At 39.9% G+C, this 25,441-nt stretch overlaps 2 protein-coding genes across 9 annotated transcripts; one reads left to right on the forward strand and one right to left on the reverse strand.

Annotated features, from left to right (window-relative positions):
* Positions 1–466: 466 nt before the first annotated feature.
* max (MYC associated factor X) lies at positions 467–11,650 on the reverse strand. 8 transcript variants are annotated; one of them, XM_022768308.1, is made up of 5 exons: positions 11,489–11,650; positions 11,173–11,199; positions 4,556–4,663; positions 2,236–2,359; positions 467–1,158 (listed from the first exon to the last, which is right to left on the reverse strand). In XM_022768308.1, the coding sequence occupies exons 1-5, from the start codon at positions 11,522–11,524 to the stop codon at positions 971–973; spliced, it is 483 nt and encodes a 160-aa protein (XP_022624029.1). In that variant the 5' UTR covers positions 11,525–11,650; the 3' UTR covers positions 467–970. The 8 variants fall into 8 exon arrangements, with proteins under 8 accessions (XP_022624029.1, XP_022624013.1, XP_022624004.1 ...); XM_022768292.1 differs by having other exon boundaries at positions 2,236–2,374; XM_022768283.1 differs by having other exon boundaries at positions 4,538–4,663.
* Positions 11,651–17,125: 5,475 nt separating this feature from the next.
* On the forward strand, positions 17,126–25,431 carry LOC111240447 (sodium/bile acid cotransporter-like). The gene is made up of 8 exons (XM_022770468.1): positions 17,126–17,192; positions 18,820–19,053; positions 19,162–19,248; positions 20,010–20,122; positions 22,533–22,737; positions 23,289–23,467; positions 23,862–24,061; positions 25,217–25,431. Exons 2-8 carry the CDS (start codon positions 18,853–18,855, stop codon positions 25,276–25,278), a joined length of 1,047 nt encoding a protein of 348 aa, XP_022626189.1. The 5' UTR covers positions 17,126–17,192; positions 18,820–18,852; the 3' UTR covers positions 25,279–25,431.
* Positions 25,432–25,441: the final 10 nt, after the last annotated feature.

Genomic DNA, 25,441 nt, shown 5'->3' on the forward strand with positions numbered 1-25,441 from the left:
AAACGAGATGCCTAACGTATTCAGCCACCTAAAGTCATTCACTACTTCAAGCTAAAGGACAAAATACGATACAAGTTTAGGAATATTCTCCTTCAAAACATCAATTTCAACAAAGGAGTCATGTTTTCTTTTTTCTTTTTTTAATCTTGTGTTAACAAATGTGTCAGGCAGAAAACATCTGCAATCCAGTGGGCCTGAGGTGGGTATCACTTTAACATTTGCTTCAAAGCGTCTTCACATTCTTTAGTGGAAAAAGTAAGCTACAAATGTTTTTTTCATTTTATTTTTAAAAAGGTAAACTTCTCCAGGACCATTTATCTAGGTGTGTGTGTGTAAATTCTAAACAGGTTTTTATCAAGAATAACAAAATTAAAACAAAAAAAAAAAAACAAAAAAAAAACAAAAGAAACAAAAATATATAATATAGCAGTGCTTGAAGGAGTACGCCTGGCGCACCCTCCCACCCTCCCACCCCCCAAAAACAACCCGGGTAGGAGGAGGGGCTTTATTGTGGGTACAAAAAAGCATCAAGTCCTTAAGTAGCCAAGCTGCCTCTTTTTGGGTTTTGGATTGTTGACATTGCTAGGGGGGAAATACCAATGACGCAGAACCAGAGAAAAGGGAGAGAGGGATGGGAAGGGGAAAAAACCTGAAGCTCTCTAGATGTATTGAAGCAGTCGTCTTCCACCCTGCTGACTTCCTCCCTCTTGTTCGCGGAGATCGGGTGGAAAGAGAGACAATTGTGATGGCGGTGTGAGGAGGTTTGAGGGGTCATGAGTCTCCAGTGCGAGCCCACCCAGAGATGGAGGAGAGAGAACGAGGACGTCGGTGAGGGAGGCCGGGGGTGGTGGTTGTTGGCATGAGGGGGGAGGGTTTGATGAGCCTCGAGAGCTTTGAAGGCTGCGTTTCCTCTCACCCTCCCTTGTGCTCCGCCACCTCGACCTTGGCCAGGTTGTAGCTGCTCGGCTTTCTAGCTGGCCTCCACGCGCAGCTTCTTCCTGTTGGGCGGCTCATCAGCCTCGGACTCGGAGCTGGAGTCAGAGCCTCCGTCAAACGCAGACACTGCGCTGCCTTTGGGGTTGGTGTAGAGGCTGCTGTCAGACGACGAGTAGCTGGTCTGGAGCTGAGCGGAGCCCTTCACCTTCTCCAGAGCACGGACTGCGTGAGCACACATGAGAAACATGAAAGCAGGAAGGAGGCAAGGAAGAAAAACAACAGGATTTCAAATTGAGAGAGAAAAAAATACAATAAAATCAGGCTGGGGACACACTACTTAGCTATCCTTACAGAGCCCAGTCTAACCAGGAAATCTCTGCCGTCAACCATTTATAAACACTCTTAATAGTGCTTTCAGAAATACAGATAACCGCAGAATCCAAAATGGTTGAAGCCACGACATAATCTGTGTCTCACCATCCATTTGCCCTGTTTGGCTGAGTGGGAAGCAACATCAGATATTTCTTCCTCTTTCCCACTTTGCTATAAACAAAAACTTGCCAAAACCAACACCACCACCTAAGACGTGCAGTTGAATTTTGCTGTGCCACATTCTGGTGTAACTAGACCTGTATAGATAACTTAGGTCATACTCCACTTTCCATCCAGCCTCTGTTACACTATTATCATTTACTCAGTGTATTTTCTCATAGAGGGTTTTGTTATTTTTTTCTAAAAGCCTGACATTTGTTCCCAGGGTCTTTTCATCAAGGGGGAGAAATGTTCATAATTAACATATTTAAATTGTACCGTGGGCCATGAAATAAACTTTTTTTTTTCTTCAATTTTTTTTTTGTGTTTGGTCAAAATGATCTGTCCAATGCGGCAGTAGATACTCAATTGTCTTAAAAGTATTGACAGAAAACCCAAGAAACATGTAATAATGACAAAAAGAAACTGACTGAGAACTGAAGTACGGCAGAGACTATCTGACAGTAGGGACGGGCTTAAGGTCTATTTTGTCTGTGGTTTGATTGCAAGATTGGGACAACATGTTCTCAAACCATTCATGCGTGTTCTCCTCTATCACTACAACATGCTATCAAAACAAACATGATGTTGGAGCATTTGCATTTCCTTGCCCTCCCCCTCTTTCACTCAACACATATCAGCTGCTGCGGGTAAAGTCTCATTGAAAATATGTTTTGAAAACAAATTATAGGTATAATCAGTCAAAATCTCCCCCAATCTAAAGAGAAAACGGTAGTGAATCAGTGTGAAATCCAGCAGTGTTGTTACCTTGCTGCTCCAGCAGCGCATTCTGCCTCTTCAGGTCGTCGATGTCCTGCTGGTGTGTGTGATTTTTCCGCCTCATGTACTGGATGTACTCTGTGGCTTTGTCTAGGATTTGAGCTCGAGACGCCTGTTTGGTAGACTGCTGTTAGTGACACATGCAAAAATTGAAGCAATGACGCAAGTATACAGAATCCTTATCACATTTCTAACACAAAAACTTATGCTCATGTAATGATGCTACACAGACTGGCCCTGAGGCCGACACACTGCAGACTCCAACGACTGTAGGAGACTACAGAGAAATCTAGGACAACACAGCTTGCCTCCTCTTAACCTCTCAAAATCCTCTAGCACTTCAGTCTGACATCCATGGGCTAGGTCATAACCCTGACACAGTACCGTCACAGTGCTTGCCTCGATTACAGCAAACAAAAGTACTGCTGCATCCTGTTAGTGGCTGCAATCAGCTCCATAATCTTCAAGGACAACACACTTTATTTAACAAACATTAGCAAGATCCCTTATTGACTCAGCTTTGCCATTATGCCTCTTCAGGGTCCATGATCTACTTGGTGTAGTCAAACACTGACTTCAGATTAAAGTTTTGTAGAGTTTTGTAATTTTTCAGATACTAATGTCAATTCTTGTCAACTAAAACAAAGTCCACCTCCATCATGAAAAGCTCTGACAATTTTACAGAATCAAGAATTAACTTATGAGGAAAACTAGCAGGAGACTATGACTAGACACTTAAACTGCATTGCATTATTACTTCTGCCAAGGAGGTTGTGTTTTCACCCATGTCTGTTTGTTTGTCAGTAGCATTAAGCAAAAAGTGTTGAACCAATTTGCACCAAACTTGTTGGACAGATGGAACAGGAATCATTTTTCTTTTGTTGTTTAACACTGGCCTTGGCAGAGGTATGCATTCTTCGAGTCTCCTTCATTGTTTTCTTTATTGATTCATCTGCCAATTATTCTCTTTGGTAATTGGTTTAGACTGTAAGAAGGTCAGAAAGAGTAAATATTCATCACAATTGTTCCAAGGCTCAGCTGACATAATGTTATTGATTGTTTTATCTGAACTGCCTAAAAACCCAAAGCTGTTCCATTTAATATTATAGAAAAGGAATAAACCCAGAGAATATTTACGTTTGAGAAGTTGTAACTTTTACATTTTTCTTCAAATTCAGCTTAATCATCTCTCAAAACTGTTGCCAAATAATTTCCATTGACTTCTCGTTTCAGCTTCAGTTACTGTATTTAATGACTGTGACTATTGTTCTGGCTGCCAACTCCAAACTAAACTGATCACGAAACGAGATGAGTCAGGACCTACGTGGCTTACTGCCTCAGCTAAACAATCTCCTTGTGGAAAACGATACTTTGATACTTTACATTGACAAACAAACATTACACCATAAAAAAACCTGGACTTCATTTGAACAAAAGAAACCTTTTACCTGAACAATTACCACACAAAGACATTGCCTGAATAAAGAGTCAAAAACTGTCAAATCAGAAAATAACTTATCAAAGACTCAGTAAACATGAGCAAGAATCTGACCAGAAATTAAATGCCAGGTTATTTTTAGTGCTTGGCAGTTTTCGATACTCAGTGCTACAGACAGTAGTAGTTCAGTAGTGTTCAGGTTTCATACCCAGCCCTGATGTTTGTTGCTTCTACTCTGCTTCCTCTCACAAGAAACAATACTGCACTTTAAAACAGAGCTATAATATCAGTATGGTCATGGGAGAGGGGTGGGGGTCGAGTACTGAGGCAGCTGTAACCGAACACTTCATACAAATTATGAGCAAACATCCCTCACAGCATCTCATGAGCCCCCGCCCTTCACGCTGCATGTGAGTCTTGAACTGGTCTTTTAGGGGAAAATTAAACACTGTGCCCAGTTACTGAACCCACTCCAAATGCTCTCAATGTCATGGATGTCAAAACAGGAAGAGAGCAACAAAATTTCCTCATAATAACTTCCTGACGCTGGTCCAAGTATTTAGACTGCATCACTGTCTTGCTGCTGCCAATCTGCACTCTTCCACCATCTGCCCTCCTCCCAGTCCCTTCAACTGTTTCCCTCCACTGACACGCACACATTAAGCAAGTGAAGACATCTGCGTCAAGAAATCATTAAAAATAACCTCATGGTAAAAATGCTCTCATCCCTAAATATTCTGAACAGTGCATTTCATGTTAAACACAAACAGACATATTACACTTCACATTTTAGCAAACAAATGACAAAATACAAGCAGAAAATGAGTGTGATCGTGTGCATGGAGAACTTACAGTTTGAGCTTTACCAACCTTTTCTCCCTGCAGGGCGGGCACCGAGTCCCGGAGGCTGTGAAAGCTGTCTTTGATGTGGTCCCTACGCTTGCGCTCCAGCGCATTGTGGTGTGCCCGTTTGTCTGCCTGCAATGAGAAGAGTCACAAGGCCTTCAGCCTGGCAGCAGAGCAGCGTGGGTAGAGGACAGTTTGTGTCCAGCCGTCCATGGTCAAACCTACACAAACCACTCTGCTGCCAAGTCCCACTCTGCCTGTACGACAAGAACAACACTGTCACTGTGCTTTTGATTCTGTGCAGTAATTATTATTCAAACCATATATATATATATATATATATTCAAAATGTGTTTCTATCCATCATATGAGAGGTGAACGACGACGACTAGCTAGTATCTGATTTTTAATAAGAGGCTGACATCAACAAGATGACATCAGAGCTCTAACTAATGATTAATTTCATTATTAATCAATCTGCTGATCATTTTCTTAATTAATTGCTTTACCTATAATAAAATACTGACACATAATGCTCAAAGCAACATCTTCAAATTTCCTGTTCTGTCTAACCAGCACTCCAAAACGCAATGATATTCACTTTAAATTCACATATGACAGAGAAACACAAATAAATGTGCAAAACAAAAAAAATTTCAATTTTCTGTCTATCAATCAATTGATTGTTCCAGCTAGAGATGGCATACTAATGTAACACCAACTTCTGTCGGTTTAATATCGACAGAAGCTCATCCTTATAGTAATTATTCTCTGTTGGGGTATTTTAAATTAAACTAAGTGCAACTGCAATATCAACCAAACCTTTGCTGATAGAAAGTAAAACTAATGTAGAAAAAAACTGAGCAGCATTTAATTAGCTTTAAAAATAAAACCTGAGCTTTAAAGAGGAAATCCAGTCTTAACAACTATCATGGGTCGTTGTGATAGTTAAAAAAAAAAACAAAAAAAAACAGTAACTGACATGTCAGACCCCAATTTGGACACAGTTATTTGGCACAGACCTCCTGAGGTCAGTCAGTCAGCTAAACAACCAAGATGGAAAATATAATCATCTTGCTTTAAATATTGGTGTATTTTAGTTGTGGCTGCCGGCTAGTGAGTGAAAATTCACTTTCAAAAGCACATCGGAAAACTGAAACTTTCTAAGTGTAAGCTCGACAAAAAGATACACGTTACCAAAATCTCCCCACATTCATATGAAAATGACAAGACCAGGCAAATCCTTACATTTGTGAAAGTACAACTTGCAAATATTCTGTATATTTGCTTGAGAAACTAGAGAGTGTGCATCTCCACCAAGGCTGCACAATCAAAATAAATTTAAATGAACACAGAAAACACACACTTTCAAGTGCAATAGTTAATGTAAAAAACAAATGTTCTACGATGCCTTATCTCACAGTGTTGAGAAATTCCTGCATCATAAGAGCCAAACCAAAAACTAATCACATTCTTTGGCATAACTCTTTGTACGCACCAAATTTCACTAAAACCCATAAAGTAGTTGGGATATCCTGCTAGGAGACAAATAAAACCGAAATCAACCACCTTGGTAGGCATAAATGATTAAACTGATTAATTTTTCTGTCATCACGACAGTCAACCACTCGATAACCTCCAGGAGCCTCACTGTAAAAAGGACCGAGTGCAAGAAAAGACGACTCTGAAGTTCAATTCTCCTCACTAGCAGTTGCTGGATTATGTGGCCATTTAACCATGACCAGGTCAAGGTCAAGACACTCAGATCCTGAATGAGGATTACACTGACCGACTGAATTAAAACACCTCAGTGACCAACAAAGGCCTTGTGAAATGTAGATTTATGATGGTATTGTTGGAGATTTGCTTTTTGTAGCTTAAGATTCAGGGTTTAAAAGCAGAAAAATGTAGCTCAGTGCTGTTTAGTGTTTGTTTTCTGTACTGAGCATTTGTCTTCTCTAGTGTGCGCTATGCTTTCTACATTACACAGCTTTAATCATATGACCTCCCCTGCACAGGGCCAAATTCATGGATAATTTCAGGCTGCTGTGCTGAATCAAACTCCACATTTCTCATGTCTACTGTCAAGTTTTTAAAATAACTAGGCAGCAACAGAAGCAGCATCTAACAGGCTGCATATTTCAACCGCACATTTGCATTCTAATTAGACTGTAAAGGCATAAGATGGCTGCCATAATCACATGACCAGAGCCAGGCAGGAGATCAGTTTGCTGCCTGTAGTTTAACCTGTTTTTAGGCCAAACCATCACACAGCCTCCAATCACATCTGATTCTGGACTAATCCACACTGTCATCAAGCTGAGACATCAAGTGCAACATCCAATCAGATCCTGTATAGCAACGACTGATCATCCCGCTTCATACGCCTCCAACAAACCAAAGGCCTGATTCAAATATTAGCAACAAAACCGCAGAGTGATGCAAGTGCTCACGCCATGGCATCAGGCTGACGGGAGACAGTAGAAGTCGTGTGACCTGGTATCATCTGACTCATTTTGTCCATGGATCAAAACAAAAACCAAAGTAGCCGCAAGTGAGACAGCACGCAGGTTAAAACAAGCCCTCAGTGTGTCATATGTCTGGTGGGAGGGACAATGTGTTTGGTGTGTACTCAAGTACCCTTTGAACCATATAGAAGAAAAACACCCAGCTGACGTTACTGACTGGTCTATTGGTTAGCAATTTAATGTTAGAAAACAACAGAACACGAAACTGAAACAGTAATAAAAAACACTATTTAAAATTCACTGGACATTACCCACAATGCCAGTCTTGTGATTCGTGTGGCTGGCGTGACAGAAGCACAAAAGCAACAAACCATCTAGGAGACACAAATCCACCAGGACCTCCCCGTATCATACAAACAGCCACCGAGAGGCGTGACTGCAATCCTATTAACCCTTGCATAAACAAATATATGACTGTTATTGATGGTATGTGCAATTACAAGTCAAACAGCCATTTTCATGTGCATGGTTTCTGGGAATAGACAAGGGCGTTCAGTATCGTACATGTGGCCGATTTTCTTATCCCGCAAGTGTGAGAGAGACAATTACAACCTTGAATACCTTGAATGACTTTCCTTCTGTTGTGGAGTTATCCATGTCAAAGTTGCATTTAGCATAAAACATTTACATTTTCAAGTCGTGTATAGAAAGTCTGATGACACGCAGTGCTCACAAAACATTTTAGACGTGTGTGAGCATCAGCTTAACTAACTCTTTGAAGAACACCTTTTTTCATCATTAATCAGTGAAAGTTAATTAAGACGCAAGGACATACTCAAGCAAGACTCTATGGAGCTGCTCCATATACAATCACTAGACATTAAGTGCCCCAGGTGATTTAAATAAAAACTTGGCTATTTGCTACTTTGCAACAATCTTACTACATCCCAATTAAAATAAGCTTTTCTGTGTAAAACCATCCAATAATCATACAAAGCTGGAAGATTTGTACATTTTTATAAAACCAAGTATGGTTTTCTAGGGAAAAGAGCAGAGGTTCTGTTTCACACAGGCAAGATTACATATTTTTGGGCATAGCTGCTACTTCAGCCAACATCTACAAACTGAACTGATCGCAAAGGCAGGATCAATCAAGATCAGCATGGCTAACCACCTCTGCTCATAAAAAAAAACCCAAACTCTTTAACATTACTATGTTTGTTAGTTTTGATTTCAAAATATATATACATGATTATATAATTTATGTAATGTACTCAGACATGTTGTGGTGCCTTCCTAGCTATATGGCACATACTATCTAAGTTGTTAAGCACAACAGGCACCACAAAAACAGGTGTCCAATTACCTAAGTGCAACCATTATCAGTTCATCATAAAACCGATACCTTTTGCTGGCTGCCTACGACATGCCAGCTGAGCTGCTCTCTCCCTTCTATTCATACCTGTCCGTGACACATTACATAACTGCTCCAGGTGCGGAGTGGAAGAGCTGGTAGCTGCCGCTTCCTGGCTACTGATGGTCATCTCACATTCTCTGCATGAAAGCCTACACTTCTCTCAGGCTGGTGGAGAACATGGAAACCCTTCTTGCACTAACAACAGTAGAAATGCCAATAAACCAGACGCTCCTGTGGGTGAATGAGATGCTATGTTCAAGAAGAGCTGCAAATACCACAAATTCTTATTCTCACTTAAACTAATAGTAATTATTTTCTTAGTTAATTGTTTGGTCTATAAATTGTCAGTAAATAGTAAAAAAACATCCATCACAAGTTCTCAGAGTGCATGGCAACATATTCAGATGTCTTGTTTTGTCTGACTAACAATTTACAATGATATAGAACAGAGAAAAGCAGCAAATCCTCATATTTGAGAATATAAGCGCATGGAGTTTTGCCAGCTTTACTTAAAAAATTAAGTAGGGATTATCAAAACGGTTGCCGATAAAGTTTTTCCGTCAAACAATTAATTGTTTTACTTCTATATTCAGGCCTAATATATGACATAATGCATATTATCTGTTAAGCCTTTGGTGCTCAGCGGCCAATGCGACCTGACGGTCAGTCTCTTATCTCACCCTAAGACACACTGTATCTCCAGACGACAGACCCGCTATCTATGTTTGGAAACCTATTCAATGTCTGCCACACTGCACTCAGTTTAAAAATATTATTTGCTTATTTGCATGCAAGGTTAAATCATTTTTCACCTTTATATCTTAGATGCAAGTTGTGGAATTTAAGAGCTGCAATTTTTAATTATAACTCACATTATCAGCAGTGTCTTAACCAGCTGTAGCCAGTGAAAGTTAAAGCTGGTTGCTGCTGATTTCCCCAGCTGTAATGACTACTGTTGGTAGTAAATTTACTCAGCTGAAGCTAATTAACGTTAATTCTGCAAGTTGCCAAAACCACAAAAGAGAAATCTTGGCTGCTGCCTGGTTTATAGGCTCTCCGTAGCCACCGTTGGTAAAAATGCCTGGCCAAACATGGTTTTGTGGAACAAGAAACACCACTTTATATCAATTTTGATATACAAAACAATGGGCGTTGCTGTTCATAAAAGACCAACAGTTGTTTTCTACATAATCAATAAACAATCTAGGTGAGGTGAGTAGTTGTGGAGTGAAAATTAAATAGCAGCTTTAATAAATTTGGTTTTTGAGTAGTGTCAAGTATCCTGCTAATGTAACAGCTTAATAAATGGGAGCAAAATTGGTTTTAAAAAAAATCTACAGAAACTACACACATTTACTTCAAAGTTTAGTCTTGTTCTACCTAACTGGTCTGATTTTATCAAAACAAGTTTGTTTTCATTGTTAGTTCAATTTTGTTTGTAATGCAGACCACAAATAAAGGGATGTGGTTTAATTTACAGATATTAATCACAATTTTTAAAAACAGAAATATCTATAAAAAAAATCTTTCAGTCTTATTTGTTTATGTGCAGATTTTAGGGCCACGTTCTCATTCAGGACAAGATGTGCAGAGATGGAAGCAGCTGTCTGACTCTGAGGGGCACAAACAGCTCTCAGGACATACATATTTATGTTTATTGCTCTGTAATCAAGTTAAATGACGCTAACTGAACTGAAATCGGGTTCTAGTCTCTCACGTGGCTCTGCAATTGAGCTGATGACTGTCTTGAAGCAAAAGGTCTGAGGTCTGTTGGAGGGCAACAGCATTAAAGCTTTTTTCTATCTTTACATCACTAATGTATATTCTATAATTTAACGCTAAATCCCTAAATGATTTTCTGCATTTCAATTTTGACAATCCGATTAGACGCAAGACGTCGTGTTGTGCAGCCTGTGCATTAACCAAGTCGCGCAGGGTGTTTTTCTCGCCGGTATGCGATGCAGCTATACGTCATTCATTTAGGCTGCCAGCCCTTTAGTGGCCTGTAGAGAGAAGATGGCTCTAATCACTGGCTGCAACACAGGGAAACATCCCGCAGCACCCCTTCCTGACACGAAGGCTTGTCCGAGATGCAGGCGCGGCCACCGCTCCTCTACACATGCAACAACCTCTACACCTTTTCTTTTCGTCTGCATCCTCACCGTGGATGCAGTATAAAACGTAAACGGTCGTTCTTTACCGAGATGACCTAGATGTGTAATTTGCAAATCATGAGCGGAATCCCCCGTGGTGTGAAGTGCAACGCCGGGGGAAAACGACTCGGAACGACTAACCAGCTGCCACCTCGCACAAAAATCTTGGTATTAACCGGAAAAAATAATAAACATGCAACAAAAAAGCCTTTGTAGCTGGATAAAGCTTTGGTCTAAATATAGATGTCGTGTCACCGTCCTCCTATGGCCGCGTACACACAGGATGGGGGATACCCTGCAATGCACTACTAACGCTGATACCGAGGAACAATCGCTGCACAATTAGAAATGCATGGATAACTAGTTCAGCGCTGTAGAAAATGACGGAAAGTTGCCGTGCACAAATATAAATTTGATAAATACATGTTGGCAGAAAGCAGCACTTTCACATTCTGTTTGAAGTGACATCAACCTCCACAGTGCAATTTTACCAATCGATTATATACCAAGAAAAAACAAAGGCATACTATTATGGATAAATTAACTTTGCAACAACAGTGAGACATTTTTCGACACTGGACAAATCCCCCCAGCATTACGCACCACAGAGTGATATCTCGGTGATTCTTCCTGCAAAGAAACAGAACAAAAAGTACAATTGTAGCCATAATTGTTCAGCAAATCTTACTGTTTCGCTGAGGTCACTAGAGAGTAAAATAATTTAGCAAATAAACAATGCTCAGAATCAAGAAAAGCTAGAGTTGCTTATCATTTAACTAGAATCCCGACAAACATACTTATCACAGAAAAGCAAAGCTAGCCAGCCTACTGGTAGCTAACGCTAGCTGAGAAGCTAGTTCAGCTAAATCGCCAGCTAGCAAAATAACATCCATAAAAAGCGAAAAGTGGCCATACTCACGTCACTATCGACTTCGATATCATCGTTATCACTCATTCTTCGATAAAATAGTCTAGTTTAAAGGGACGGGAGGCTAAAAAAACAACATGAATCGGTTTAGCACCGAGCGGCGCTCCAACAGTCAGACTGCTAACAGCTCACGTTCTGTTTGGACAGAACCGAGGTGGACTCTACCGTCTCCACGTGACTACTCTCCACACACAAGCCTACCGCTGTGCAGCACGCATGCGCCACATCACTGGGGTGGATGGGAGTTGTAGATGCTGAGACAGTTTTTCTGTGTACCATTGGAGAACAAATACATTCTTCAAGTATTTTAATGTAGATATATATAAAAAGAAATATTTGCCAAGCGATGAGCTGAGCAAACATTAGCAAGAGGCTTTAATATTATTTAGAAAGAAGCCAATGTAGCCATTTGTAAACTACAACAACCATGAGTCAATGAGCTTGTTAGTGACGTCACAGCGTCTTGTTTCTTCAGAAGCATTATGGGAATTGCAGTTTGAGTCGTATTTGTATGTCAGAGGAGCTAAATAGGGCCATGGCTGAGACACGTGGATTTTAAGAAGACACTCAAGACACACAAACTCAGTAGACACACACTCCCAGGTCCAGTTACACGAGCCTACAAGTATGCACCAATGAGGTTATTCCTTACTCTTAGCGCTTAAAATGCAGCCTGATTTATTTATTTTTCTTTCCTTTTTTTAATTAATTTCTTTTCTTTTTCGTTCAGTCTGAACAATATAATTCTACTGCTGTAATAGCAACTGTAGAGCTGAAGGGACTTGTCAATTAATTGATCGGTTGAGCAAAAGAAAAATAATCTGCAGCTATTTTAATAAATGATTCATCATTTTGGTCAAAAATTCACTGGTTCCAGCGCCTAAAAGGTAAATATTTTTGTGCGTGTCTAAGTGTTTGATTTGGTAATTTGAATACTTTGGGTATGGACTGTTGGCTGGACAAAATTATATTTCAGTGGACATTTCTCAATTTTTTTCAGCATTTCATGACTAATTGATTAAACCAGAAAATAATCATCAAATGAATTTGTACCTAAAATAATCATTAGTGGTATCCCTAATCATCTGACATATAGCCATTATGATGCAAAACTCAGTGACCATTCTCCTCAATGCAACTATTTTATATCATTACTGGTGGAAAGATAAATAAACAAGACTGTGTTATGTAGTGTGGGGGCTGGTCACAGGACAAATTGCAAATAATCTGCTCTAGTGCTTCCTTTTTCACAAAATTGTGCTGTCGATAAGGAGCTTACACTGTGGATTATTTTGCGCTGCAACAGTGGATCAGTCAATGTGTAAAAAACAAGCTGGGAGCAGCCTCATCCATTCCCCCAGCAGGTCAAGAGGCCACAGCAGCTGCAGGCGACACCCTGGCCTCCATTGCCCTCCCTGCCGAAAAAGGGCTTTAGACCTGCCTGACCTTCATCCTACCATCTCTTCCTCCACCTTTAAACTGGTCTGGATTATCCCCCATTCTGTCTTAGCCTCTGTTTCCAGTCCTCTCTGCCAATTTTACCCCTGATATACTATTTTATAGAATGACTCTGTATGTCCTGCAGCAGCAGAGCCAAACAGGGTCACCCAGGAATATATGGTCTGGTAACTGTATAGCCTATTTAAAGGATGACAACACAATAAGGCCAGGCTTTAATAATGCATCCACTACAGTGAAGTCTCTCCGTCTTCATGGATGACAGCAAGAAAGCATATAGCAATGTTTGTGCACTACGATCACATTTAAAGTAACCCAAGGGATGGGTAATGTTACAGGAAAGATATGATAATGAGGCTCGGCTCACAGGAACCAAGATTTTTCTCATCTGCCTTCTTGCCACACCCATAATGCTATTCCCTCAGGTCTGAGCTGAGTTATGAAGTGTTTTAGCACCATTTCAGCCCATAATATTCAGGCTGCAGGGAGCTCAAACACTGATTAGCTGTGGCCGGTTCTGGAGGAGGAAAAAGTGGTAAAAATCCAGGCATGTGAAGCACTGGGTTGTAATTATAGTTAGAGAGGCTGATCAGTCCAGGCAGAGACTCCCTCCCCTCCCCCTATGTCCTTACAGGGCCAGCCTGTTAAACCATTAAAATGCCCTCCTTTTGTCCCTTTCCAGCATATTGCAGACTACACTGAGGGCCCCAGTATGCAGTCACCATTAGAGATTTTTTTGTTCTTGCCATTGTTGTTCCTGCATGACTTATAGAAGGGGGGGGGGGTCCCAGGCAGATATATCATCAGATGAAGGGTAGAGTAGTTTCACTATGCCTGTAAAGGGCCTTGGATGAGCATAATGTAGTTTCCAAAGCAGTTTATGAAATTCTGTCCCTTAACTGTGTAGTGTTAACATCTGAAAGTGTTGTAGTAAATTCTCACTAAAATATACTATGCATTATAAATATACTGAATGTTAAATTTATATAATCCAATGGAATAACTGTACTCACAGCTGAGGTTAGATTTGTATGTGAACCAGCCTTTACTGAAGTAGGATTGTTAAAGAGGGAATAAAGTTAAAAAAAAATGGTCTGAAGGCCCCGGGAGTGAGGCCCAGCCTGAGGATAGACGAGGGCCTTAGGTTTAGATTGGACGAGGGGCTTCTGGACACCTGGTTTGGGGAATTCCACACGGGGCTGGACACCATTGTTCCCAAGGCGTTAATAGGTTCACTTAGAAGGAAAATAGGTGGAGAATCCACCTAAGAAGGAACTATATATGATTGAGTACAGGCATTTTTGTAGAAAGTTAAGTGTTTGGTGAAGAGGTCTAGACTTAGTCTCTGGACCGGATCTGGACCTTTTTTCCTCCAACGAAAGCACATGCAGTTTTCCATAAGCAGAAGTATTTACAGTAATGTCACCTACAAGTGATCAAAACATCTAATGTTTCCTGAGATACAGACATTCAGGGCAGAAGCAAAGTCAAATAAGACAGCTGATAGAATGAAGTTAAGTCACAATCATCATTTTAGCCTTGTATGACTCTAGGATTTACCAAGGTATAAACTACAATGCATTATGTTTACACTTAGAGCAGTGCAGTGCATCCTCGGTAAATAGAATTCAAGTTTTGAAAATGATCCACCCTACATCACTTCTGTTTAAGTTTTGTATTTTTTCCTCATTGCCACTTGTATGATCTTTGAGAGAATTACCTTTAGTAGTTGTGGATATAGTGGATTACTGAATTTGCCTATCGGGCACAGGCCTATATGGGGCCAGCGTGGTTCCAAAACCCATCAGTAGATATGACGGTCTTTACATGCTTCTGTATCATGGATTAATGTGTATACCCACCAGGCATAATCATATACCGGGTATGAGGTTATCTACTTCACTGTTATTATTATCTTAAAAAGAATATATGTATTTCTTTTGTTGTTCCTACGGCAAAAACCTTTTAGAGATTGGTTTGTCATAAAAAAAAACACCTATGGTGGTGGTACTTTGATGCATATGCAGATGTTTGTGTGCTATATGAGTGTAGAATTATTAGGTTTTGTGTCAAGAGTTTAGTCTACACTGAGCCAATGCAACCAAATACTATAATACTGAGGTGTATCTGATATGCCCAGTTTCTCTTTAGTGTTTTTAGATTTTACCTGTTTAAACAATGCTGCTCACGATGTTATGTTTATGTCTTTTTATATTGTTTTGTGTTTCTTTAATATGCTGTCTTAATGCCTTTTATGTCTGTATTGCTGAAAGGTGCTACTGTATATAAATAAACTTGCCTTGCCTTACTCCTACTCATCTTTATTTTGTTATAAGCACAAAGGAAGACAAAGGAAGATTTATTTTTTCACTGAGGAAGAAACTTATTTACATATTTACCTTTCAGCCAACCTCATTATGATTCGTCATGATCATCCATAAGCAAGTCAAACAGAATGCAGTATTTCCCCAGAGCCATCCCATAAATTTGAAGTGTATGGTGGTGGCTTTTCAGCAGCTGCCAATCACTGGTCCACCTCCCTCAATGTCACTGCTTAGGTTTTTGTGCATTTGAGGAACAAACAACACCTTGTTCTACTGCAGAGGTTACTCCGTCATCAACACCACCCGTGTGCATTTGCTCTGCTACCACTTGGATGTTTCTAAAACTTATCCATGTCTTATAGAAACCTTTTCACTCAAGGTTTGGTTTATTGTAGCTGATCATTTAATGCAGTAAAGAGCAGCCTCACGCTTCTCAATTCATAACCATATTTTTGTGTTTATTTTCCTCCTGTCAAATCAGCTGAGCTGCTCCACAGTTGTTGTTTTTTTTTCCACATCCTTCATTGTAACTGCAGAAGTAGCCCCTGGGGTAAAAGCACATCTGGTTGAGAATCACTCATGTAGCGCAGTTACCTTTTTCGAATGCGTTAAGATACAGAGCTGCATGGATGAGGAGTTTCCTCTTTCATTCATTCTCCACTGCAGATGATTTCGTAGCACATGAGAACCATCATGAGCCTTGGCAAGAGCTTTGAAGTAACAGTCTGTGAACTGTATGTAAATTGTGATCATGTGCAGAGTTTGTTCTTGGCAAAAAGCTAATGTGCTCGGCTATCCAGAGTGCTGTTGCCAACAAGCATGATGATAACATCGAGACTTCAGTTAGCTGTAAAGCAAAACTGTAGACTCCTAATGATCAGAACATACATGTGTGTTTTTAACGCCCTGCTCTTCATAAATCCTGGGGCCTCATTTCAGCTTAACTTCCTGTACAAAAACTAGCATGTTAGCTTTTTTGTTGGCTTGGCATCAGTGAAAGCAAACTGTTCTTTGTTTGTTCCACCAACAGTTTTCTATTGTGAAATGTAATGGAACTCGCCGCCTGTTGGAGCCACTCTCTTAAGACTTTGATGTTGTGGTTTTATTTGGCAAAGATAGCTGAATTTTCTCGACCTTTGCCTTACTTCTAACCCTCTCATGTCAGAATAGAAACATCCACAGTCAAAAGTTGTCGCAGATAAGGAGAAGCAACGTGAATTATACTCTCACAGGACAGAGATCCTCATTTAGATATTATTCTCTTCTCCTCTATGACTCATTGTGGTAACTAGTAAACAAGTCAAACAGAAAGAGCTTCAGGGAATGTTGACAGGATCTTCCTCTGAGATTTCCACAATGCAGACTCCTTCGCAGACGTCCGCTCTTCCAGACACAAATTTACCCCGGAGAGGAGAACTTGCAGTCAACATTTTAAAGAATAATTCATCTCTTATGTCTTTGATGGATTCTCAGCAACATAAATTAGAAACTTGTAAAAAAAAACAAAAAAAAAAACACACACAGTTACTGGCCTTAGTTACTGACAATATTAAACCCATAAATGATGTTTTATCGAAATGATCACAATGCCAACCAAAACTGTGTTTAGCATTGTCCCACTACAACACAAGGACACTTTATGATCTAATACAAATAGACAGATTTGTTGGATATTAGTTAATGTATTCTGCTTTTTCTTTAGTTAAAGTCCGATGTGAGAAACTCTCCTGGTGCAGGCTTCTCTCCTCTCGAGCTGCAGAAGCCAACTGTGCACTAGATGGCACTTCTGTACTGCCGGTAGCTGTCATGTGTCATTTATGATTGACAACAAAAAAGACGGGCAAAACACAAGGACTAGATTTTGTCTCGGAGAGAAGAGAGGAAAGAAGAGGAGGAACCTCTGGCCCATACAGGTGATACAATGTATGAAATACAGCTGCAAACATATCTGACAGTTTTACACTTCAAGCGGATGTAAGTGTTTGTTTCCGGGGAAAATCTATTTTGGGGGTTTTTCTTCTATTTTTGTAAGAACTGACCTCCAAGAAAAGGTGTGCAATTCTCACCTACAGAACAGTCAAGAGGTCAGCGTGTAGTTGCTAGACACATTTATGAAGCTCTGTGGTATTTAAGTTTGTTTGTTTTTTTTAACATGCATTTCTTTTTACGGGTGCAAGATAGATGTGAGAAATCCTGTGAAAGTAATTTGTCTACACACAGCATGTGAGCATGCCAGTAGGGAGGATGTGGTTGTCAACTCTGGAGATGCAGGTAAACAAGGCACTGAAGCACGAAAGAGAGTGAGGTTCAAAAACAAAAAAAAAAGCTTTGTGTTTTTCCTACATAATGCACAGATTATACAGATTTAAGTGACTTTCTGCAGAAATGCGACGTCTTTGCGTTGTCATAAGGTTATGAACATGTTTTTTTGATTCAGTTTCAAGAAATGTGCAATTACAAATGTTAGCAAAGGAATAGGTTTAAGCAAATCGGGAAACGTTTGCGACTTTTATTGTGGAGGATATGACACAGATCTGTTTCGGAAATGGCTCATTGTGATCACTTTGATCGGACACCAACAGCAGGATACAAACTGTACAGTATACGTCGTATGCTTTACGATTGCTGCTTGTAAGTTTCAAACTGTAATATTATATACTGTAATGTTATATATGGAGTATACATAAGATATTAGGTTGAGGGATCTCAGGACCATATAATGTGTACTATGAACTGAAAGATTATGCTCTCTTTGATCGCTGATCGTGTGCGATGAAAAGCAAGCATGCTTATCAACACAACAGTGACCTTTCTGCCGGTTGCAGAGACAATGAACACTACAATGTAGGAACTGTGGACAGGAAAGCACAAAAACGGAAAGTACCAGTGAACACTCGAACTATCAAAGGCTATGAAAGCATCTGATCTCTCTTCATATTTCTTTTGGGGATGGTGTGTATGTGTATGTGATATTTGTTAGTGTAAGGATAACAGTTGCATGCTATACCAGCTGTGTGGAAGAAATTTCACCTATACAAAAAACAGTATTATGTCTGTTTATCTGTAAATGTGTCCTCAGCAGCATAACTTGCAGAGTTGTGCTATCTCCCTTTGCTACTTGCATAAAGCTTCTGTCAAACCTCTGAGAGTTTTTCCTCAACAAGCTGACTCTCCTTCTGTCCGATAAGCAAGGTGAAACATTATCAGTACTCGGCCTGTCACTGATTTTTTTTTTTTTTTTCCTGGCTGCTTAACTCTTGTCATGCTCTGGTTATCTGTTTTTGTTGTAGAATCACAAAAAGCAGTTGAAGTGTTGTGCATGACTGATGGATGAGGAAATGAGAAAACTGTGAAGCTTGAAGACACAATTCTGTGATGTTAGAATCCTCATGACTTATTTCCCAGCACACACCAGTCTGTTTTCTTACTTCGCTCACTCTCTCTCTCTCTCCCTCTCTTATATATATATATATATATATATATATATATATATATTGTGTGTGTGTGTGTGTCGATGTCTGTGTCTGTTTGTGTTGTAAGATTACTGTTCAGTACCTCGTGTGCTGCTCCAACATGGAAGGCACCATCGACTACACAGATGATCTATTTTCTGATTCAGAGTTGTGGGACAACATGACGGCTGCTAACACCAGCTCTGTTTTCATGCCTATGCTGTCGCCGGTACTGGACAAAACCATCAACATACTTTTGGTAATCGTCTTGTTCATCACCATGGTTTCACTGGGATGCACCATGGAGGTGTCTAAGATCAAGGTGACTTCAGAAACACGCAGCTTAATGTAAATTATCTCTGTTGTACAATGAATACATAAAGTATTTATGATTGTTTTTATACTAAAAGACCTTTTCCCTTCTTTCCAGCGACACATAGTGAAGCCTAAGGGGGTGACAATAGCAGTGCTGGCCCAGTATGGTGTCATGCCTCTTACAGCCTTTTGCTTAGCTAAGGTTGGTAGTGCTGCTTAAAATTATTAACACTTTATTTTTACTATTCAGGAAGCATCTGAGGCCTTCTGCAGTCTGATACAACGAACCCCAGTATACTGACTTCAACAATATGAATGTTTTTGAATATATTCATACTGATCAATATATTATATCCTATATAATCACATTATATATGATTTGTGTATTTCGTTTTTTGTTTGTTTTAATGTATTTTTCAATGATGATGTTAAGTAGTGCTGGTTCGGGCCTTGTATATCATTGTGAATTGAATATCTTTAGGTTTATACTCTAAGAAATTAGTTAATTAATCAAAAAAACTTACCAATAAATTAATTGACAACAAAAATAATTCTTAGTTGCAGCGTTTATATTTAAGAAAACATTGCTTGCATTGGGCTCAACTCTCAAACCTTTACACATTTCTTACAGTTCCACAAACTGAGGAGAATGGAGTCAAGTAGCATAATAATAATAAAACAAAACAAAAAGGAGAAATTTATATTAACAGACTGTATAAAAACCTAATGCAGATGAAAACACAACACATTTACAACAAATAACAAAAATGTGGCAAAATTATAAGAAGACTGAAGAAAACTTGTCGATGATTATAATTAGTGTGAGCTATTAATTATATATCTTTGATTTATTTGTTCACATGGTTTACTCTATCTCCTATAATCTATCTCCTATGCATTAGTGATATCGTTGTTATCAATACCAGACTATCAGCGAGATGATGTTGTCATTTCATGCTGTAGGTGTTCTGGCTGGACGAAATGACGGCTGTGGTGGTTCTGATCTGTGGCTGCTGTCCTGGAGGAAGTCTCTCCAACATCCTGGCTCTGGCTCTGCAGGGGGACATGAACCTCAGGTACACACACATGACCCATTTGTGTTGACCCACACATACGCTCCAAAAGTGCAATCTGAAGTGATTAAAGTTCGAGTGAACACCACAACTGAACCTTTTTGTGGGCTCAGTAGCAGATGAAGAAATGCTCACATTGCATTATTGGCGCTTTACATCACAATATTATCATACCTTTGCACAACAGTTAATAACAGGTCAGAGATTCTCATAAAGTTGGCAGTGCACTTGTTTGATTGAATAAACGGGAGCTCAGTCTGTGGATCTGTGTGAGATGACAGTGATTGTCAGCAGCCTGTGTCTTCATATCAAGGTGAAGATCGTCGCTCTTGAAGAAGTGTCTCCTTGAAGAAGTGTCTCCTTGAAGAAGTGTCTCCTTGAAGTGACGGATGAAGTTGTACCCCGCAGACATACAGAAATCTTTGCAACCAGTGTTTGACAGCTGTTTCCCTCAGCTGTCAAGAGACCTTGCGTCAGATTACAGTTATTCATTCTTTGAGTGATCTGATGGAAATGTTTTCTTAAAGCTTAAAGGGCCAGTTGACCCAAATCACCAAAACACACATTCCCCACCAAGTGGCATCCAGCCATGCAGACATTTTTTGGTTTTATGTGCCAAGGTATTGAGATATCTACCTCTGAGACTTGTGCTGCCGACACTAAACAATGGAAATGGATACATTTTGTTTCTGCTGTTCAAATAACCCAACAGAGACGAATCGAGCCAGGAGAAATGTCACACTTTCTCCAGATAATCCACAGACCTCACTGTGAGCAGTTTAATTGGAACTAAAAACCCAATAATAGACACAAAACTGAAATTCTGCAAGAAATGACATGACTAGTAGGAAAACATGTTGTTTTGTGAGACCCTTTAAGTAAAAGTTCAAGGACCGCAGCTGATGTGCTGGCACATGCTTTCATTCAGGTGCAATTAATGTTACTGTGCCAATCAGAGAACACCCTGTGATCTAATCACCGGTGGCACAATTCCTATTGTTATTAGAGTTGAACGACCTGCAGGACATCGCCAGTCTGATCATAAAACATACAGGACATGTTATGCTCCTAATAACGTGATATTACATCCCTTTACTTGCAGCCACGAGGCCGTTCACCTCATTAGGTCTTCACAAAGGTGTGGTTATTATGGTGGCGTGTTGTTCAGGACATTCCTGCTCTATCTGATGCCTGGGCATCTTATCTGGGTTACAGCTATGAGGCAAGGTCTGACAGGAAGACTTGAGGCATTGATGATGCAACTAATGACTAAAACAGACGGAAGTATTGATTAAAACGAGCTGTTTTAGCCACTGTTGAAGTTTTTCCTCATTTGACAAAATATTTGAAAGAGAAAGGATAATTTGTTGAAAATATCCCTTTAATATCATAGATTTTCTTTTAAAGATTTTTGTGTCAACACTAGAAAATAAAATCATCACCACAGATCATGTTTGCAGATAAAAACAAGAGTCCTAATATCATTTTTCTAATCAACAATCAGCTTTAACAACAACCTTTTACAGGATTTGTTATTAGAATGTAAGTGTGACTGTGACATGTAGTTAAACAGCTGCTGCCATATAATGGGGCCACCTGGGGGTCATAAACCTTGTAATAATTGCCTGGCAGATAAGTCTAATGCATCTCAGAAAATATTTCGGCCTGCAAATTAACATGTCTAAAGCCCCATCAGCAGCCCCTGCAGGCTTCAGTTTTCATTACACCTCACAACAAACAAGATGGACAGAGGCGGGGGCAGAACTCACAACATACTGATGAAAAGTGTTGATCCTGTAGGGAAAACTCAAGGAACATGAATGTGTTGGAAACTAAAAGAAGCGCCAGCAAAGTCTGAGAGAAGCCAAATTAATGCACGTATTTAATATATACGTATATTAACACCCCTTTATTTTCTTAACTTTTATTTTATACAGTCTACTTGTGTTTATGTAATGTGTCACCTTTGCCATTTTCTTCATCTGTAAAGCAAAGACATGCAATGGCACGTCTTGTGTACACATGAAATTTTGGTCCTGATGGTTGAGAGGTCACCAAAAAAAAAACATCAGGATTCATGAACATCCCCTGTAAATATCATGAGTATCTTGCCATCGTATCTTGTTTTCAAGATAAAGGGAAACAGGATGCTTTGAGTGTTGGGTCAACGGGCCGCCAAAATAAGAAGGAAGATACGGATCGTAAATTAAAAAATCTGGCCAGTATTTGTTAAGAGTTAAAATAACTTTTTTGTGCCCTGTCATTGAAATGCAGTTGTAATTGTCTGAATTACTGTTTATAAAATCAAATGTGGCCCAGCTGTCAGTGTTTTCTTGCCACCATAACTGAATTCCACACAGTAAGTTAGCTGGACTACACCTTTCTTACCATCTGGTCCCTGTCCTCCCCTCAGCATTGTGATGACTTCCTGCTCCACGTTGCTGGCTCTGGGCATGATGCCCCTGCTGCTCTACCTCTACTGTCAGGGTTTCACAAACCTGCAGAACTCAGTGCCCTACGTGGACATCATCGTATCGCTGTTCATGATTCTCATTCCCTGTGGAGCCGGCATCCTCATCAACTACCACAGGCCGCGGTACGCCAAGACCATCACAAAGGTCAGCGCATAGACACGAGGTTCAGAAGGTTAAATCAATACGCTGAACAGATAAGTAGATTTACCAGTTCTTAAAATGTATCTACATAACTGTCTAATAAAGGCATGAAATTAAGCTACAATTTTTGGTAATTTACTAAATTAGTAGTTCAGTTTCAGTAATTTATCACACAAAAATACATAAAATGTGCTGTTTTCTACAAACATTACTCAAACAAGAGTAAATGCTGCATTTGTTGGGTACTACTTTCAGCTGCGGATAAATACATACTTGGTGCCCTAGTGAGTATTTCCTGCTGTAAGACTGTATATGCAGGATTGACTCAAAACAAACGTCATAGCTCATGTTTACTGTAATAAAGGAACATGTCACAGCCAATTTAGGTTTTTAATGGTGTGTGAACATCAATGGAGCTCTGTGGCGCAGAGGTATATCAGACAGAACTTGTTCATAGGGGCAATTTATAATTAGTTTTAGTATTTTTATATTGAAACCAAATAAAATGCAAACATATCTACAGTCTGATTTACTTCCTGTCCTGCTGTTCTCAGGTCGGCCTCAGTATAATGATGATTTCTGTTGTGGGGATCGGCACCGTTGCCAGCTTTGCAATCGGTGGCTCCATCCTGACGGTGCTGTCTCCTCCTCTGATGGCCATCGGGGCTCTCATGCCTTTCACAGGCTACACCTTCGGATACATCATCTCCTCACTCTTCAAACTCAACCAATCGTAAGTCAGGAGGACTGGGGGTTATCTCGGTGCCTCTGTCTGATGAGGCCCCATTTATAAAAGGTCTATAAGCTGTTATTAATAGGCTCTAGTATTGGTTAATAGAAATTGGTTAATGCAAATAGAAAAGATGCATCGTATCAGATTTAGTCAGTAGATTCAATTCCATCTATAGCACCTGTGAAGGTAGACACAAACACTAATGTAACTAATGCAACTAATACTGCTAAATTCAGCCGAACACACAACCACAGAAGGTGGCGCCATTACTTGGTTGAATTCGGGCTCTGATGGATATTATTGTGACAGAGTCATGACAGGAAAAAAAAAAAAAAATCATGAGTCTTTCTTTATGTATCCATGACTTATGTATAAATCTGCCCTTCCTCCTCAGGGAGCGGAGGACCGTTGCTATGGAAACAGGCTGTCAGAACATCCAGCTGTGCTCCACCATACTGAAGTTGGCCTATGCCCCCGAGGTGATCGGCCCTCTGTTCCTGTTCCCCATGGTCTACGTGTCCTTCCAGCTGCTGGAGGCGGCCGTGCTCATCGTGCTGTTCAGGTGTCACCAGAGGTTCACGCCAACAGAGGAAGGTGAGACTGACACCAGGTTTTTGAAGGGTTAACGGGAGAAAATACAGGCCTTTTCAGACATTTCATTTGAGTGGGTTGCAGGATTCCAACTGTGCTGAAGCATTTACTTGATCCATTAGTCGAGTGAAACAAAAGAAAATATTTGACAATTTAATGGTATTCAATTAATCCATTAAAGGAAAAAGCAGATGATATTCTATTTTTTCCTTTTTGACAACAATGAATTGATCTTGCTAACAGGTATTATCTCTGCATCCAAAGCCTGAAACAACTTATTCCTCTGTGCCATAGAGCTCCAACACAACAATGCACCAGAGCTTTCATCATAATGAATAATGAACATGGGCACTGTATATTTTGAGTTGATCCTACACATACTGTTCTGCTGCCATGAATACTTAGAGCACAGTAACACTGTTCACTCCCAGCCCAGCGCTTATCTGTAGTTATTTAGCCTTTTTGAATTTTCAAGTATTTATTTGTGACCCGATTTTAAACATTTACATCTCCTTAAGAACGACCGAGCCTCAGACTTTTTATCAAGCAAAAATGCCAAACATTTGATGGTTTCAGCTTCTCAAGTGCCAAAAACACAATACTTGGTGAGGTAAAAGGAAAAGTCCAGATTACCACTGTTACCAATGTTTGATAAACTTGCAGCCTGGGTGGGCCCCTTCTCTCCTTTAATACGTTGCAACCACGAGTAAGTGAATAAACAAGTACGAACATGCATCTGTAGTTGTTATTTGGGTAATCAGTGATGAACTGTTTATAATGCAGTTAATAAAGTCTGCACAATATGCAATCTCAGCATGTTTCAGCCTCTTCTCCCAACATTCTGTCATTATTGTGTGAAGCTTTCACAACATTATACAACCCTATTCCTCTTGTGGGCATTCGACAAAAGACTGGTTCCTTCACTGAGAAAGGATTACTTTTGTTTATTTTGGTTTCCAACAGATGGTAGCCCACTCTCATTTTAAAAGCCTAAAGGCTCTATCACAAAAGTAGTCCCAGTATTAAAACAGCAAACATGGGATTACACGCCGTTATTGAATGGTCTAAACACAGAGGGAGGCTCTCATTGTTTTTTATACAAGAAATAATTTTGTAATCTGCTCTCTCCATCCGTTCACTTCACTGTCAAACCCGCAGGCACATACCAGCCAGCAAGCACTGAGGACAAGTTAAAAGAGGCGTGTGAGGGGACGGTATGATGAACGGACCTCAAACAGCTCCTGAATTTTTGTCCAGCAATGTGAACTCTTGGGAGACGAGACAAAGCCCTGCAGTTCACTCAGGGCTCCTCTAGTACTTGAAGCAAATTGCAAAGATGTGAATCTGCAAGGAAGCCATTTTGTGCCAAGTAATTTACCTGTA

This window comes from Seriola dumerili, unplaced genomic scaffold, assembly GCF_002260705.1.
Source record: "Seriola dumerili isolate Sdu_G_001 unplaced genomic scaffold, Sdu_1.0 BDQW01000025.1, whole genome shotgun sequence".
Taxonomy (NCBI): Eukaryota; Metazoa; Chordata; class Actinopteri; order Carangiformes; family Carangidae; genus Seriola; species Seriola dumerili.

Excerpts from the sequence above, each read along its gene's own strand:
- max (XM_022768265.1), bottom strand. The coding sequence starts at position 11,524 with ATGAGTGATAACGATGATATCGAAGTCGATAGTGAC. Across the intron at positions 4,664-11,172 it reads CACCGAGATATCACTCTGTG|GCAGACAAACGGGCACACCA; the intron begins GTGCGTAATGCT and ends TTCTCATTGCAG. Across the intron at positions 1,159-2,235 it reads TGCGCTGCTGGAGCAGCAAG|TCCGTGCTCTGGAGAAGGTG; the intron begins GTAACAACACTG and ends GTGCTCACGCAG.
- LOC111240447 (XM_022770468.1), top strand. The coding sequence starts at position 18,853 with ATGGAAGGCACCATCGACTACACAGATGATCTATTTTCTGATTCAGAG. Across the intron at positions 19,249-20,009 it reads CAGCCTTTTGCTTAGCTAAG|GTGTTCTGGCTGGACGAAAT; the intron begins GTTGGTAGTGCT and ends TTCATGCTGTAG. Across the intron at positions 23,468-23,861 it reads CTCTTCAAACTCAACCAATC|GGAGCGGAGGACCGTTGCTA; the intron begins GTAAGTCAGGAG and ends CTTCCTCCTCAG.